This window comes from Melanaphis sacchari, unplaced genomic scaffold (assembly GCF_002803265.2).
Source record: "Melanaphis sacchari strain LSU unplaced genomic scaffold, SCAv2.0 Contig49_pilon_pilon, whole genome shotgun sequence".
NCBI lineage: Eukaryota > Metazoa > Arthropoda > Insecta > Hemiptera > Aphididae > Melanaphis > Melanaphis sacchari.
Window position 1 is genome coordinate 1,478,134 of NW_020271334.1, and position 17,785 is coordinate 1,495,918.

Below are 17,785 nucleotides of genomic sequence, written 5' to 3' on the forward strand. Positions count from 1 at the left end.
GCCATTTTCTGTCATTTAAATTTTGTTTTTGAAATGCATTAATATTAACATATTTATATATTGCATAAGACATAAGATATTGATTAAAATTACATTTTTTAGTCTTGACTAACACACTTTTTGACGATAAGATGTTATGAATATTTAATTATTATTTATTAATAATTATGTTGTACACATTATGAATTGAGATGTAAATGTAAACAGGTTATTCAGATTAAACTTGTTAAATATTAATTTTTACGTTTAAGCGAATGAAGTACTTCATTATTATTAATAAGTTTTTATACATTTTTTTTGAGATTTATAATAAATTATTATAGTGAATTTGAAAAATAAAATAAAATAAAATTTAAAGAATTATATTTTATAATTTTATTAAAAAATGAATGGCGCTATAGGGATTTATTTTTTATTACAAGTTGATTATAAGTGATATTCTTATCAATCAATATTAAAGATAATATAACCAGCCGACCGGAAATCGGAATATCCCGGGCCGCAATATACGTACATTTCAAATATATCCGGGCCGCAATTTATGTATGTATAAAATATACTCGAGCCGCAATTTACACAGTATATAACTATGAACTTTTTTACGGGACGCAATTTACCAACTTCGTTTATTACTTTATAATTATTGAGGCCCTTAGTATAGTTAATACAATTATTTTAATTTTTTTGAGTGAAAACATTATTTTGTTGATATTTCTAGATTTTATATTACGTATTCATTTTATAAAAAAAAAAAATACAAATTATTTTCTTTTTAAAAATATTATATTATGATGGATATTATGTTAAAATGTGTATTTACTCATCGTAAATATCGTTATTTAAAACTTTTTTTATAATAAATAAAAATACCTTTCTGTAATGCTATTCATAACGGTAAAACCCCGCTCTATCCCAAGAGAATTTCTGTACTGATGGGATATTCATTTTTTTAATTTATAAAATAAAACAAACTACATGAATAATGTATGATACACCTAAAAAAAGGGGGCATTTTATAGAAAATTATTATATACGTCGATAATACGTATAATATAATAATTATTCGATGATTAATATTGGTGGGTACATGTTTATTATAATGTTCATATTTTAACACTTATTATAATATACGATTCGAATTAATCTGGTTGCAACGTTTTCAGTCATTCGTTGTGTTTGGTTTAATAATAGATGCGATGATTATTAATTACACACGTAGGTATATTTGATCAGTGCGAAACGTTCTTAATCATAATATATTACAATGCCTCGTAAAATATATTGTATTGAAAATTCGGCCACAAATTTCTCTATTGAAAACAGAGCGTTAATTAATTAATGTTTACATCGTGGTAATTATTTTTTTTATTTTTTTTTTTCTAGACGTCATCATGACATCGCCCGCAGCATCGCCACAAAAGCCAGCGATTACCAACTCGACCGCGTCTCCAGTCCGCTTGCCGAGCGTACAGCCGACTCCAACGCACAACTCGCAGCCAACCGCCGCACAGACCGTCCAGGGTAAATGGCAGTGCGCTCTGAGGGACAACCCGGTAATCGCCAGCGGAACTATGGCTTGGACGCGAGTGTGGAGATTCTCCAAACTTCTGCTGCAGACCGGATGTTAGGGAAACACAACGGCGGATTTTCGTACTAATAAATTATTACTCTCTCTTTTACACTCTATCTTTCTGTTTTTCCGCGTCAACAAGAAAAGACAATTTTTTTTTTTTTTTTACTTTAGAATAAATAATATAGCCGTACATATTATATATGTACGCGCAAATTTCACTTTAGCTCGGAGTAGTTACTATACCGACGTGTATGTTCAATATTTCAAACAATAACGACACGGCCGTAATGTAATAATATACGACTAATAATAAAAGACTACGATAATGACGTCTAATACACTTACGATATTATATTGACTAGTGTAGTGTACGTTAAGTTAAAGGTTTAGTTATAATATTATATTGTATGATGTCTGCATCGAGGCGTATTGTATCGCGATCCCTGCCACACATTGTCTTGTATTTAAATTATATTATTTAGACTTAGTACAATAATGCCACAATATTATGATTTGTTAACACTCGAATTAATGATTTTTTTACTATAGTAAGCGTTATTATTGTATTTTTTTTTTTTATTTTTTTTAGACTTTCACGTTAATATCGACTATTATTGTAGTATCTATCGCGTCAACCAAAGTCAGTTGTTTTTAATTGTTAAATATTATAATAATATAATCGCATATCCGAAATTCGATTCATCGATTGTAAATGTGCAACTGTGTAAAAATGTAAAACGTGCGTATTTATACATATTGTACAGTACGAAAAATATCATTAAACAGCTATTCAACCATGTTCTGTATCGTACAATGACGATATAGTTGAAAACATAAAATTTATTGATAAGTCGAGAAAAATTCTATTTTCTCTCTGAATTTATTATTTGTGTTTCGAATAAAAGCTTACCACAAGCGCGTCTACGCGTGGAAAGCTAAATACAATATCGATCATATAGGTATATTTAAGATAAGTTACATTTGTTAAAAATAAATGACATTATAATGAGACCAAAGTATTTAATTGTGATGAATAAAATCGAAATGTACCTATAATTCCCATTTATTTTCTAAATTGTTTTATCGAATCAATAATAATACAACAAATTGGTTCAACGTTTTTGAAAATTCGTAAACCATACAGCACGTGACATTGTAACAATCATAAATGAATGTATTAATAATGTTTAAAAATTCGGATATACAAAACAATATGACGTAAATTGTTATTAGTAAGAATAATACTTAAATTTGTCAAAGTTTCTTTTGTTCATTTACAGGCCCCACAAAACTACGTAATTTTATTGATTAATAAAACTATAATATTAATTATTATAGGAAATATCGTAATTACAAGGACGTACCATATAACTGTACTGTGCAATTACTAATCATAGGTACCCATTAAACTGTAGATATATAAAATTGTGCAATTAGACTATTGTTTTAAGTTGTTGTGTGCTCTTAAAGTAGCAATAAAAATAAAATGTAACCGTTACGCGTAATTTTTAACGTACACGCGTTATCGATTTTACTTCCTTTGTACCGGGTTGCAAAAACAATCACTAAACATTTTATGAATCAATAATGAGCTAAAGATCTCTTGTAAACATGATTTTTGCATTCAAATTTAGTGAATAAATAAAATATTTTGCAACCTGGATTGGATCTATTAGCATAGATAAGTGTTTTCTGTAATTTGAAAGTTTGGATTTGTTAGTTTTTTATCATATTATATTATTCTCAATAATTTAAGTAATCGTAATTCGTTATTTGAACTTACTAAATTATATGAAATTTTACTCTTACCGTTTAAAACAAGCACGTTGTTTAATTTCGATACGTATAATAGGTACGTTGTGCATTGGCACTCAATAATAAACCAATAATTTGATTTCGTTACTGAACTCCCGCCTGCTTTTTCGTTAGTTATATCATATTCTTTATCACATAATGAATGTGTACATACCAATTTTGTTCAGTAGGTACTATTGTCATTTTAAACGAGCAAATTATAATTACAATCTTAACAATAATATCGGAAAAGCGAACCAAGTATAAAATGTGTTTATTATTACTTAACACTTGCCTTGATTTACGATTGTCGAATTGTATATCTTATGATCAACTTAAAGGAATAAGTAATAATTATTGTTATACTTATAAGTTATAATATTTGCTAATATTGGTAATGCATTTTTACGTTTCAATGTATACTAGTTTATGTGACGTTTTATATTTTTAAATTACATTTTGTAGTGTGTTTCTTAAACATTGTTTAACATATGGATTGTTGTAAGTAAATTTTTACAATTTATTATTATTATAATTATTAAAATATATAAAAATCACAAATTGTTTTTTCTATGTTTGTATACCATTTGATAAACATAAAATAATTTAAACAGGTTTATGCCTAAATAGTTTTTTTTTTTAATAATATTACGCCTTGTACACAGTTAACTTGTTTAATGATATGATTACGTGTAGATTTTCGAAATAGGCAATCTCCTGAAATACTAGGGACATTTGTAGTTAATTAATATTCAATAATATACTTGAAAAACCTGTTAATTGAGATTTATGGTGTGCCGCGTACACATCGTAACGTCTTATTAAATTATACAACTATCGAAGTACTTATATGTAATTCATAGTCACAATATTTAGATGATTTGGAATGTTTCGTAAATTAAATTTATGCGAGTATACATTCCCTATTGTGGTCAATTTATCTCACTAATTAAACATATGTTTCTGTCCAAAATTAATAGTCTTTGATGAATCACGATAAATGTAATGAATACATTTTTTGAACACGTCTATTGTCATTTGTCAGTATCAGAAACGTATCGTATTTATGTTATACTCGTACAATAGAAGCTCCAACAATTACAAATTATATTGAACTATGCTCGAGAATCTATTGTAAAATTTAGTTTATGATTAAATCTCATTTTTTATAAATAATTATCTTCGTAATACTTTTTAAATTAGATATATTGTTAAAAGCATCCTCGAGCCTAATTATTAATAATTCAAATTTATTTTAACGTTTTATAATAATATTTGCTATTACCATGTTCAATAATTTTGTACGTATATATGTTAATACAGTTAATCAGTCACAGTGTTAACTTAGAAAAGAAAAAAATAAGTACTAGGGATACTCTGTTAACTTTAAAAAAAATGTCCTTATCACTTTTTATATCTCACTGTAGCACAAGAGGCAAGCCTCTACTCTCATTATTTCATTATAATTATTAAATAAATAAATTTATTGGAACATTTAAAATTCTAAATTTATTTTTTTGATAAATAATAAATTTAACTATTAGTTTAATTTAATTTAAAGTAATTGAACTAAGTCTCTGGCTACTGGTTAGGTACTATAAGTATCTACTTTTTAAATTCTGAGCAAAGTGAGGTATGAAATATATTGATTTTAAATTTTAATATGATATGTGGTTTTTTTGTGTTTGTTTATAAATTTGTTTACACCAGGGGTCGGCAACCCGCGGCGCGCAAAGTAATTTTTGATAGCCCGCACAAAGGAGGTTAATTTTTGTGTTTTATTTTTGTTCAATAACATTTTTTATATAATTTTCAATTATATATAATTATTTTTTCTTTATAAATAAAATCTAATCTAACCGTTTTATAATAGCAATACAATTATAAGTATTATATCATAATATGTATTTTTTTTTTTTTTTTTTAATGTGGCCCTTGATGAACAATTGAAAAAAAAATGGCCCACGTGGTTAAAAAGGTTGTCGACCTCTGGTTTACACGATAAGTAGCTGAAAAAAAGTCTTAATTTTAATCCACAAGAGTGATTTTCTGATAGAAAATAAAAATTAGTTTTTACTTTAATTTGGTTAAAATTTCTAGCACTTTATAAAATTAAGGAAAAATGGAAATTTTTATGCAAAATCAGTTTTTAATTATAAAATCGATTTTGTTTATTTTTATTTTAGTGTAGTTCAAAAAAATTATTTTACTAAGCATAGATAGTTGAAATTTTCACTAAATATTTATGTAACAAATGCCTATACGTAATATAATTTAAAATATTTTAGCTCTCTTACATAATACATGTATAATTTTTACAAAATTCATAAGATCTCAAACATTTTAAAATTATTTGTAGTTAGAAATTAATATGAATTTTTATTTTTTATCTAAAATTAGAAAATTGTATACAAGATTTTCCATAAGTATTTTTATTCATTTTTTTTTTTATTATTATAATTTTACCGGGAAGTAAAATTAACTTTTTATGAGTGTTTAAAATTTTTACAACATTAGATGTTCATTAGAACAATACATGATAATGGATAATAAAATATATCAATAAATTTTGCCAGCATACAATGATAATAAAAATTAATTTCTTTGATAGTATAAATGAACTTTTTCGACATTTTTTTTCGCTATCATAAAGCACGCACTTCCTGCGACTATTCAAAATTTCAAACTTATTATTGAAATTCATAAAAAACTTTTTCACTCGCCCATTCAAAATTATATAAAGTAGATGGAAATAGTTTTTTCATTATTTTTTTATAAAAAATTATGATTTCTTAAATTTTTTTTTACAAATATATTGCATAACTTATAAATGAATATGCGTCAACTAAATTATGAAATATACATAACATTCCTTACAGTAAATTGACGCAAAATGAAAAATACATGGTGTTGTAGTGTTGCCAGATTATTTCGACAATAAAAATTAATTGTTACATTTTTTAAAGATGAAGTAAATGAATATTTTCATCCATAATTTAAGTATAAAATAATAAGCATATATTATATTTAATAATGTGTATTATGACGTGATATAATTAAAAAAAAATAATAACGGAGTTACATATTCCGTTTACCCAATTTGAGCACTGATATTTGGTAATTTATATTTTTTATATTTTTTCTTTCATAAATAATTTATTAATATTATTAACATTTTCAATTTGTTAGAGCATTAGATATAGGCGCACAATATCATAATATTATGTCAATATACTCAATATAGTATTGAGTATATTTAAAAAAAAAATATTAAGGACTTTAAATGATTAAAAGATGAATCAATTACAAATTTAGCTTCATCAGGAATCTTAACTTCTATATTTAAATTTAATCTCAATCACTTATATCTATATTTGTTGGACTTTATTTATAGGTAAGTATATTCAGAGACTGCGCTCACTCTGTTAGTTTTCGATAAATTCAAAAACGTTTGCTTTCATTTTTGAGTGGTTTTTTTCATTAGGCGATTATAGAATCTAAAGGGGCATATTATTATGACTGTCCAACCTAGCAGTTAAATATAAATATACACTTGTGGCTCTATCTGTTCAGTTTTTCTCTTAAGAAATAAAAAGAATTTTTTTTTTTTTATAATAACAATCAATTCACCATGGGACACAGTCATGAACGACGTTTTCTGCTCACGAATATCGAGTATTGTCGTATCATTCACATGAGTGAATACGCGTTAATACTTGAAACGCTTTATTCTTGTACGCTCTAAGGCAATGACCATACTCGAAATTTAATTCAACCGGAACTGTCACTTTATAATGAGATACCATAGTACTCGTTTATTATTTAACGAACGTTCCTTTAGAACTCGTGACAATATGATATTATATTCATACTCGGGCACTGTGAAGTCTTAGGACTTTTCGACCATAACATTACGATATGTTTATCTCGGCGCTGTAAGAACTTATATCGGTAAGGACATCGAACAATATTAACATTATTAACAACAGTGCAACTCAAAATATAGCTGCCAGAGAAACTTTTACTGGGAAATAAACGTAAAACTCACAAAATATAATATACGAATTGATTAGCAAATCACGCATACTGTCTATTTCAACGTATTTGCCGTCTATCAGACAACGACCGCGGTTTCCCTGTGCGTGCCTGCGTTTGCGGCGGTCTGAAATGGTAAATATGTTGCCACTTCAGTAGATTTTGCTTCGTCGGTTCGATCTATTTTAATTAATTACTAATCTAAAATACATTTCTAGATAAATTTTATAAAATAATATTCACGACTGTATTCATAATATTATACGACAGTGTTAAAGACGAGTTATGTGCCCAAGAATTTTCAATGGGAGGGGTTGTTATCTTATAAGTAATCATACAATTCAGTGGATTGCGGGGGCAGAATTCAAGACGAAATTAGCACCCCAGTGAATCAAAAGTTTTGCCATCTTGTTATTATTAACGCACTGTTTGAATGGTTCAAAACAATGAGGTGCGAATATTGTGAATTGTTCTTCATCACGTCTCCCACTCACGCAAAATCACAGAAATGAGTTAAGCAGAAATAAGATTGATTTCTCGTATACATCATTAAGACGCACCTATTGAAGTATATTACTTTCCAAGGTTTCAATCTGCGTATAGCCCATATGCGTCTTACTTCCGAATCGACGTTTCGGTCAAAGAATGTAAATTCATTTTGAGATATTACCAGTTACATGTACCATGAACATATTTTCATTGTTTTAACGGTAAGATGGCATTGATTGAAAAGTTAACAACATTAATATAATGTGGAATTTAAATATATTATTAAAATAATAAAAATTAATTAATAATTTATATAAATGCAATGTTTTAGTGAAAATTTTAATTAACGTACCGCTGTACTAATAGTGATATTAATTACTTCAATAGCAATGTCGAAAAAACATATCATGATGTAATATATTTAATGATGTAAGCTGACAGACCGTCTTGATGAGAATCGTTTTTCATATAGGTAAAATTTGACGTGTCATTGAATTCAAATTAAACACATCCATTAACAGCTGAATATTCTTTAAGACAATATAATAAAATACTGCTGCCACATTTAATTAAATGTATTTTAATAATTGTATTTTAATTAAATACATTGCTATAGAATATTATAACCATCGCATTTAAATAAATTGTTTTACCTTATATATTTACTATCGATTGAATAGACTAGTGTTGAATAAATTATAAATTTTTATATATAAAAACACAAAATATTTAAATAAAAATCGGGTTCTAAGTCAGAATTTGCTCAATTATACCCGTCGTCATCTCGTAGAGTCTGCTGAGTTCACCACAATAATAGCAACATAATTTTCTAACGAAGTTGAGTAGTCACTCAATAAATTATATTTATTAATATTATTATAATGATTGAATATTAATAGGTAATAAAATAAATGCAATGCTTTTTTGCAAAAGTTAAATCACCCTATCGTAATACTTATATAGGTAGTAAAATAAGTATCGTATTATTCTTATTGTAACATAAATAATATATTATAAAATATCTTTAGAAATATTTGCTAACAGATGGTTATCTCTACTCAGAATTGTTTTTCATATACAATGATAAATCATTTAATTTTAATTTAATCCATCCATTATAGTGACTCACTTGACTTCGACATCTACGGTAGAGCTCTAAATTCTCAAAAACAACCAATTAACAAAAAAATAAAATAAAATAAAATCTATTCAGAGAGGCCATCATTATATTATGTTTGCACTTTTCAGATAATTGTGATTATAAATTTCACGTTTCATTTAAATTGGTTAGATAAGAAGATAGGTTTAATAAATTGTCGTTGGAATAGCGGCCATAGAACTCCACCCTGCCTTAATTATAGTATAATTCTTAGTAATTTACAAGTTTAAATGAAGTCCTTTTAGGTCATTAATGTAATTTTGTAAAATTATTTTATAGAAAAACTATATTTTTAATTTTAATTATTTTGTATTTTTTTTAAACATCTACTCTACCTTAACCAAAAAAAAGCTGAATGTAATTCAAATAGTAATTTAAAATTTTAATTTTTAATTTACTATAAATGTCTACATTTTAGGTTTTAGTAATAACATACCTCAAATTTCAGTCAGATGTTTTATTGGAAAAAAGTATATAATAGAAATGTATATACTAATAAATAATATTTACTTGGATAATTAATTTTTTTATGATGTATCAAATAACGAATGATAGTATCTGTAAATCGTGTAAATATAGTTTATTTATTAATAATTATGTTGGATATAAATTATAAATATATTAATATAAGTATAAAAAAAATTATTATTTTAATTAAAAAAACATTTTTAGTTTAAGTAGATACTTTAATAAATTATTATCTTTAAAGCATTTTTAAATAAATATTAAAATAAACACTTGTGTAATTTTTAATTTATTGTACTCTCATAAAAAAGTTTTCGAAAACATATACATATAAAGTAAGATGGTATTTATAATTATTCTTTCTATATATAGAGTAATTATTTATTGTTTTTCCGTGTTAGAATATATTATAATAAATAAATAGAATATTGTTAACTTTCAAATAATCAAATTTTTAATTTTTTAAATTTTAAAAATAAAATTTCTTTTAAATTATTAATATTATTCTAACTATAAGTTGTTAAATTTGTATGTACCTACGTTATAAGATAATTCTTCTGCTACATGCTTCCAAATGTTTTGTTATCCACCACATTCAATTCAGATTTAGATTTAAATATTTTACGATTAATTAACTAAATTGTATTAAATTGTATCATTGATTCTATATCCTTCTTCTTCTTAAAAAAAAAAAATACTGCACATAAATTTACCTGAATATAGCCCAGATTAATGACTGAGTCTCATATGAGGAGCTTTTGTTCAAACTGAAAAAGTTTATCCTTTCATTTTATGTTTACTAATTATATTTTTTCTAACCAATCAATCTTTAACAATTCAACTGAATTCTAGTTTTTCTACTATCCAATCAAAGTAGAAATTTGGCAAGGTAGTGATACATACATATGTATATACTATATGTCTATATATAATATATATATGCCCAAAATATCTAAAAAACACCTAATATTTCTCTAGGCATATATACAAACAACATTGATAACATATTTTCTTTAAAATTTCATTTTAGCTAGGTAAATGATTGGTAAATTACTTAATATTATGCATGTTGTAAAGATTATAAATACAAATTTTTCCAAAAAAAAAAACATTTTATCAAAACGTTTGATTATTAAGCTAAAAAAAAAAAAAATGCAGCAATGTGTTTTTTAATAACAAGGAAATAATTAGAGGTATATAAACCAATTTTTTAATAAGGTTACTGTGATACATATACATATGCATGTATATGAAAACAAAACATGTATAATTTGCTTAGTATTTTATTTGGTCTTTATTTTTTCCATGAAGAGAACTTGATTCCTACTTATTTTTAATGAATATAGTAATAATGTAAACACAACAATGCTTTAAATTTTAAAAACAATATTTAATCGAGTAGTTTAGTTCTTAGTTGTATTTACTTTTTATCATACTACACGCTCTTTCAGCGATCATGATACAAGGAGCATGACTGTAGGCACTAGTAATCATTGGCATAACTGATCGACCTATTACTCGTAAATTAGAAATACCAATCACGTTCAGTTCACTATCAACAACAGCATTTTTGTCAGTTTCAATTCCCATACGACACGATCCGGCAGTACTCGATGTTGTAGACATCATGTATTTTAGTAAGCATTCCCAGTGCTCATTGGTCTTTTTATTATGCTTTGCACATCCGTCAAGATCAATATCTTCTAACTTTGCATTTACTAACTTCATCCCATCAGATTTTTCAATTTTGGATAGTATTTGAATGGCTTCAAGGAAACTTTTTACATCATTCTTCTCCGTCAACATATTGCCAACAATAATCGGACTGTCCGATGGGTTCTTACTTCTTAAAAGAATTTTACCGGTACTTTTCGTGTTTATCAGAGCTATTGTAAAAATAGATATAGCACGTTCGTAATTCAATTTAGCATACACCGATAACAATGTATCACTAAATCCAAACATTGATTTTAGTTGACATAATTTTGAATAAGTATTTTTAGGAATGTAATATTGATGAACCTCAATATCAGCGAATGAAGATTCAGACAAACTAGTTCTTATGAATCCACCAAAGCTCATACCGTTTGGTCTACTTAAAAGTCCTGAATGTCTAGACAAATACTTGAACGCGGTTTCTTCTTCTGTTTCATTGCATACTATTGGTTTATCGTAGGACATAACAAAACCAGTAAACACTGGAGTAATTAAGAAATTTTGTCCTACATTTAAATCTTTGACCACTGGGACTTCCATTTCGGACAAATGTTTTTTAGGTCCAATACCTGAAGCCAACAATATCTGAGCAGAACCAACAGCTCCAGCACTAAGTAAGACTTCCATGTTGGTTTTCAGTGTAAGAGTTTGACCGAATTTCGTCTGTACTTCAACTCCGGTCGCCTTCATTGCTGTTTTATCTACTAAAACCTTTGTAACTCTAGAGTATTTCATAACTTTTAAGTTTACACGTCCGAAAACTGGGGTTAAATATGCCTTAGCAGTGTTTATAGACCTGCCATTCTTAGTTATTCCTTGCATTGAAACAAATCCAACTTCAATGTCTTTTTCATTGATATCACTTTCTTTTTTATAACCGATATGTTCAAAACCAGAACATACAACTTTTTCCAAAACGCTCACTTCAGTTTTTCGGAAATTGGTCACCGGGATATGTCCACATTTTCCATAAATAGTAGTGTTTGTTACAGTTTTTGTAACCGAACGGATTTTTTCAACGTTTTTAAAGTAAGTCTCCGTCGTATTGTATGACCAATTCTTCAAACCTTTTTTAACAAGTAAATTATAGACTTTTTCACTTCCTCTAACATACATTTGAGGACTAGTAGTACTACTTCCTCCTAGACATTTTCCTTTATTTAGCTTCATATAACCTGTAATTCCAAATCCAGTTGTATAATCTGGTTGTATTTTGTATTGCCAGTCTGCAACACTGTTTAATGTCCTATCCCATAAATTAGGAATTTGAGTTACAGGGAAGGGGTCTCCACCTGCTTCAATTAATAATATTTTCCATTTGATATTTTCAGATAGTCTATTCGCTAGAACGCATCCCGCATTACCACCACCAACTATGATAAAATCGAACGTTTCATCGTTTATGACATAACGCGTAGAGTCTTGTGGATATATAATATCATCCATAAGTTTAAAACGTTGATAATCTAATTGATTTAAGACTTCTCCTATTATACCAACTGCATTAAGACCACTATCAAATCTGAACTTCTGATATGTATTCAAATATTCATACACTGATACTTCGTCTTCCGATTCTTCTTCTTCTTCTTCACTATCATCATTGTCAACAGATTTATCATTTTTATTATCATTATTCACGATTTTATTATTTTCATAGTTATTTTCATTATCTACAGTTTCTTTAATAATTGATGTTAACTTATCATTTTCGTCACTATTATCGTCTTTGGAAGATTTTGATTCATCTGATTCATCTAATTTATTAATATCACGTCTATAAGAAGTGCTATATTTTTCCATATTTTTCGACTCAGCTGTTTTACTTAAGTTATTTGTATTACTGTTTATTTGATTCTTATTATTTGATGTAAATTCATTTTGTTCGGAAATTTTGACATTTCTAGTACCTGTTTTTTGGTTATTTTCTATATCATTAATTATTATATTATTTTTATGATTGACTTCATTGGTATTTTCAATAGTATTTGATGTTTTAAGTTGATCAATTTTACGTTGCAATGAATTAGTTTTTTTTAATCGATACAAATTATCCATATCTTGTCTATCATTATATTGTTGATTATTATTACTCATATCATTATATTCTGATGTGTATTTGCTATACTGTTGTGAATTTTCATTAATACTTTTTAAACCGTTTGACCTTACGGTATCCTGTGAATTATTATTTAAATAATATCCATTTTCATTGTTTTGGACTTGAGACATTTGGCTATTGATAGATCTACTAGTACTGCTACCAGATGTACTGAATTGTCTACCATTTTGATAAGACGAATATGTTTGACTTCCACTTATTAATGTATTACTCAAGAGTCCTAATTGAATAGCTTCTTGTTCAGTTAATAAACTAGTTGTTGTGGTTGACACTGTGTTTGCCACGTATCCTTTTGGTATAGACAAAAATATGTTTCCGTTAACACCCACGGTCCTTGTTCCCCACGTAATTGTTGCACTACTACTTTGCAGATTTTTCTGTAATGATTGTTGAAAGCCGTTATTAATAGATCTTGTCGTAGCAGACTCAATAACTTTGTTCGCAATTAAAGGAATAATTTTTTTTCTTAAGATCTTTTTAGCCGTTTTCTTAAATGTTTTCTTAATTTTTTTTGAAAGAGTACGACTTTGCATAGAGCTTTGTAGTTTTCGTGTTGACTGAATATCTCTGTAATTTAAGTCTTCACAACTTTCATCATTGTATTCGCTGCTGTCTTCTAAAGAGTTTTTTTTAATTTTTTCAAGATCTTTTTCAAGTTCTTCAATTTTATTCTTTGAATTTAAAGCATTGAATTTCGATGAATTTTTAACAGTAGTTGAAAAAGAACTACTAGTTGAGCATGATTTGATAGATACCCTTTTATGTTTTGGTTTGCTCCAGTAACATGTTCCATTACAAAGCCTAAAACAATACATTGAATATTAAATATTTTTATAATTTGTTGTTAAAATAATTTCATAATGTATAGAAAACATATCTATGTAATAAAATTGGATATTTTTAATTATTTAGCTTATTTTAGATTATATTATATCAACAACACATCATATGAAAACTTTATTATAATTATGTTAGATTTTCAACGAAAAACTGTATGTACTGGTTTTACCATGATGTGTTTTTTTTTTGTCTAAAATCGATTTTTGAGTAGTAAAAAAGTTTCAATTTTCTACTTTAAAAAACAGTTACTGATAAAAAAATGAGTACAAGTCGGTACTTTGGAAAGTTAAAATTATAAAAGTATTGGAATATTTACGCAATATAAATTTTCAACAAAATCGATTAAATAAACAAATATTAAAAAAAGAATAAGCTATCATTAAAAATGACTACAAAATCGCTGTTTTATTACCAACAATAAAGTCATATATATTAAAATATATAATCAGTGTAATTCTTATTATAAGCATATTAGTATATCTTTTATTTTTATAATACTTAAGTGCCAATAAATTCACATAAGTTGATTTAATTAGATACGTACGTTGTTTATTGTGTAAATTAGTATCTTTATAATTACACTACCTATCAATATTTTCATTATATTTAGAATTTATTGTTTTTTTTTTTTTTTAATGTTTAATAAGTACATGAAAATTACTATTTATTTAGTATATTTTAACTGTAGAGACAACCGACAAATGGTAACATAATGCAACCTCTGTCTGAAGGAGATTTATTTTTGATCATAGAAATTTATATTGAATTTACATAATCCATGATAAATTTAATATTAAAAAATATTTTATATATGATCGCATATTATGTTTGTTTTATAAACAATACTAGTAGGTACATTATTTTTACGTGTATAATTTTTATATTTTTTTAAAATTATAACTATCTACTTTAGTAATTTACGATTTTATATAGGTATAGTATAGGTATGGTGTTTATTAAATTATAGTATTTAAGTAGATATTAAACGCGCTTAAAATGTATATTATGTATAAATGTATATTATGTATAAATGTATAATAATTATAATTATAGGTAATAGAAGTATAAAATAATATTATTAGCCTTGCAGAAAATGGAGGAAATATCTATAAATTTTATTATTGTCAATTGTATTGTTTTTTGAAATTAATTTAATTTTTTTTAAACGACTCGAGTTAGATTGTGTATTTATTATATAAATTATTAATTAATTTTAGAAATATATTTTTGTTCTGATTTTATCGAAAAAAAATAATTTGAATTGAAAATGGATTAATTTTAAAAACATTTTTTGTTCTTGTAGATTGAGTAGTTTTCTTATCTAAAGTTATAAATAATAAATGTGAAATTTTCATATACTCATTGCTTACAGTATAAATCTATTGTCGCAATCATAATTTTAGTATTAATTATACAACACATTTTTCAACTAAGTATTTTAAAAATATAAATTTTTAGTTTAAAAGTCATCCAATGAAAATAATATTAGTATTTTAAAAATATAATTAACTTACTGAATAGCCAAGCAGATGATAATCAAAGAACGAAACAAATGACCCATTGTCATTTTTGAGAATGACAATACTTAATACTCACAACCGTGGGTTATGCAGGTATTTATAGCACTTTACTGAATTAAATGTAATTATTTTAACAGTTGTCCATACGCACATTTTAACATTTTATGTAAATATGTCCAGTTGGGTGACAATAAAAAAAAAAAAAAAAAAGATTAATGCACATCATTAAACGGACGAAAGTCGAAAGAATGATTAATGTGTTTTATCAGGTTTTTCTAAGTGTTATATGGAAAATAAAAACAGTTGTAGCGAAACAAATCCGTCGCAAGCCATTCCGAATTGTGTATCGATTGATTTGTGAAACGAACGAATAAATAATGAACAGGATTTTCTGCAAATACAAATTAAGTATTGAAGTACCTAAATTAATTAAGCGTCGTATTATTTAATTGTTTTGCACATCAGCAATAAATAAAAAAACAGTCTTACTGTTAACATATTATGTATATATGTATAAGAGTATATGTATTTTAATGTGTTCGCGTGGTGTAGATATAACGTTCGAATAACGCCGTTCTCTTGTCGTTTTTATATTAAAGTTAGTCGATAAAAAATACATGAACGTTAAACATCCCTTAATGGAATTTATTCAATATCATCCTACGCTCTTATTACCTATATAGGTATGGGTTTAGCGTTTAGTGTTTACATACTATCACTTAATAAAAAGTGCCCGGTTTATTTTTCAGAAAATATATTGTCATAAATAACACCATGTGAGTAATTTTTCCCACGGCTAGTGTTTTCATCGATGGAGAAAGAAATATTTTTCGTCGGTCTACAATGGCTAACAATCGAATAAGTACCCATTATAAGACTAAATATATCCGAAGGAAATAAATTTTAGGTGAAAACATTTCATGACTGCGACCCTTACACTGATCTTTTCCTAAAATTACTCGGAAAACTTCAACATAAACTTTCGTAACTTATGTAATGATGTTGTTTCAACGTACTAGATCAAGTATCTATACATAATCTGCAGTTAAATGATGTTAAGCATTTTAACGTGTTAGTACTTAGCTGATATTATATATATATATTACAAATGAATTTATATTATTTTGTATATACGACATATAAATTGTAATTTCTTCAATATATAGTCTACATGCATAATTTATTAAGTTTCATTTTACTTAACTTACAAACTTTGTTATACACATCTTACGCCAAACTTTTTATTATACAAAAATTATTATTTTTTAATTAAAACTATTTAATATCTAGATTTTATTTTTGCACCATAAAATTTTTTAGTGTACTCTATTGAATTATCTATTATTTTCCATTTTGCACACTTTATATTTAATTATAACTTACTTTGATAATTTACAACTTATTAATTACCTTGATAATTAGTTATGCTCGACAAAGTTACTAATTTATTAACATTCTGATGAAAGTACAAAACTATTTTTACAATGATTTTATTAGCACATTAGGTAACAATGTTATAGAATATATAACATAATATAAATAAGCGTGCGCAAAGAAGTCACTCATTAGTATAGCAATTTAAAAAAGTTACTTTTTAATTAAATTAACTACCTCTATCAAAGCTATTCATTAAAAATTAAGTTCCTATTTTCGTAATGATTACATTTTGGTAGTGCAGATTAATAATAAATAATCCATTAAAAGGATTTATTGCTAACTTTTTTTTTTTTTTTTGTGATTATATCGATCTGATCACAGGTCAATATTATACTCATGTTCGTTAAAATTGTTAAATATTGATGTTTATAACTTGATTTGGTGTTTTACTATGGTTATAAGGTTTTATGTTCAGTGTGAAGATTATATAAAGTTTCAAGTTTATGGATCTTGTGAAAATATTGTATTAAATTTATTAACTATTTCAAGATTTACACAATATACCTGTCGTAGTACATAAATAACAAAACACTCATTTCATGTTCTTCTTTCATAGAGTGTAAATAATGATTTTCTCTGTAATTAATTATTATAGGTTAATTTTTACTTATAGATGGGAATCAATACGTACTACG

The 17,785-nt window shown here is 26.1% G+C and overlaps 1 protein-coding gene across 1 annotated transcript; it reads right to left on the reverse strand.

Moving 5' to 3' along the window:
• Positions 1-10,836: 10,836 nt before the first annotated feature.
• LOC112598650 lies at positions 10,837-15,796 on the reverse strand. The gene is made up of 2 exons (XM_025345173.1): positions 15,708-15,796; positions 10,837-14,154 (listed from the first exon to the last, which is right to left on the reverse strand). The coding sequence occupies exons 1-2, from the start codon at positions 15,758-15,760 to the stop codon at positions 10,926-10,928; spliced, it is 3,282 nt and encodes a 1,093-aa protein (XP_025200958.1). The 5' UTR covers positions 15,761-15,796; the 3' UTR covers positions 10,837-10,925.
• Between the last annotated feature and the right edge of the window lie 1,989 nt (positions 15,797-17,785).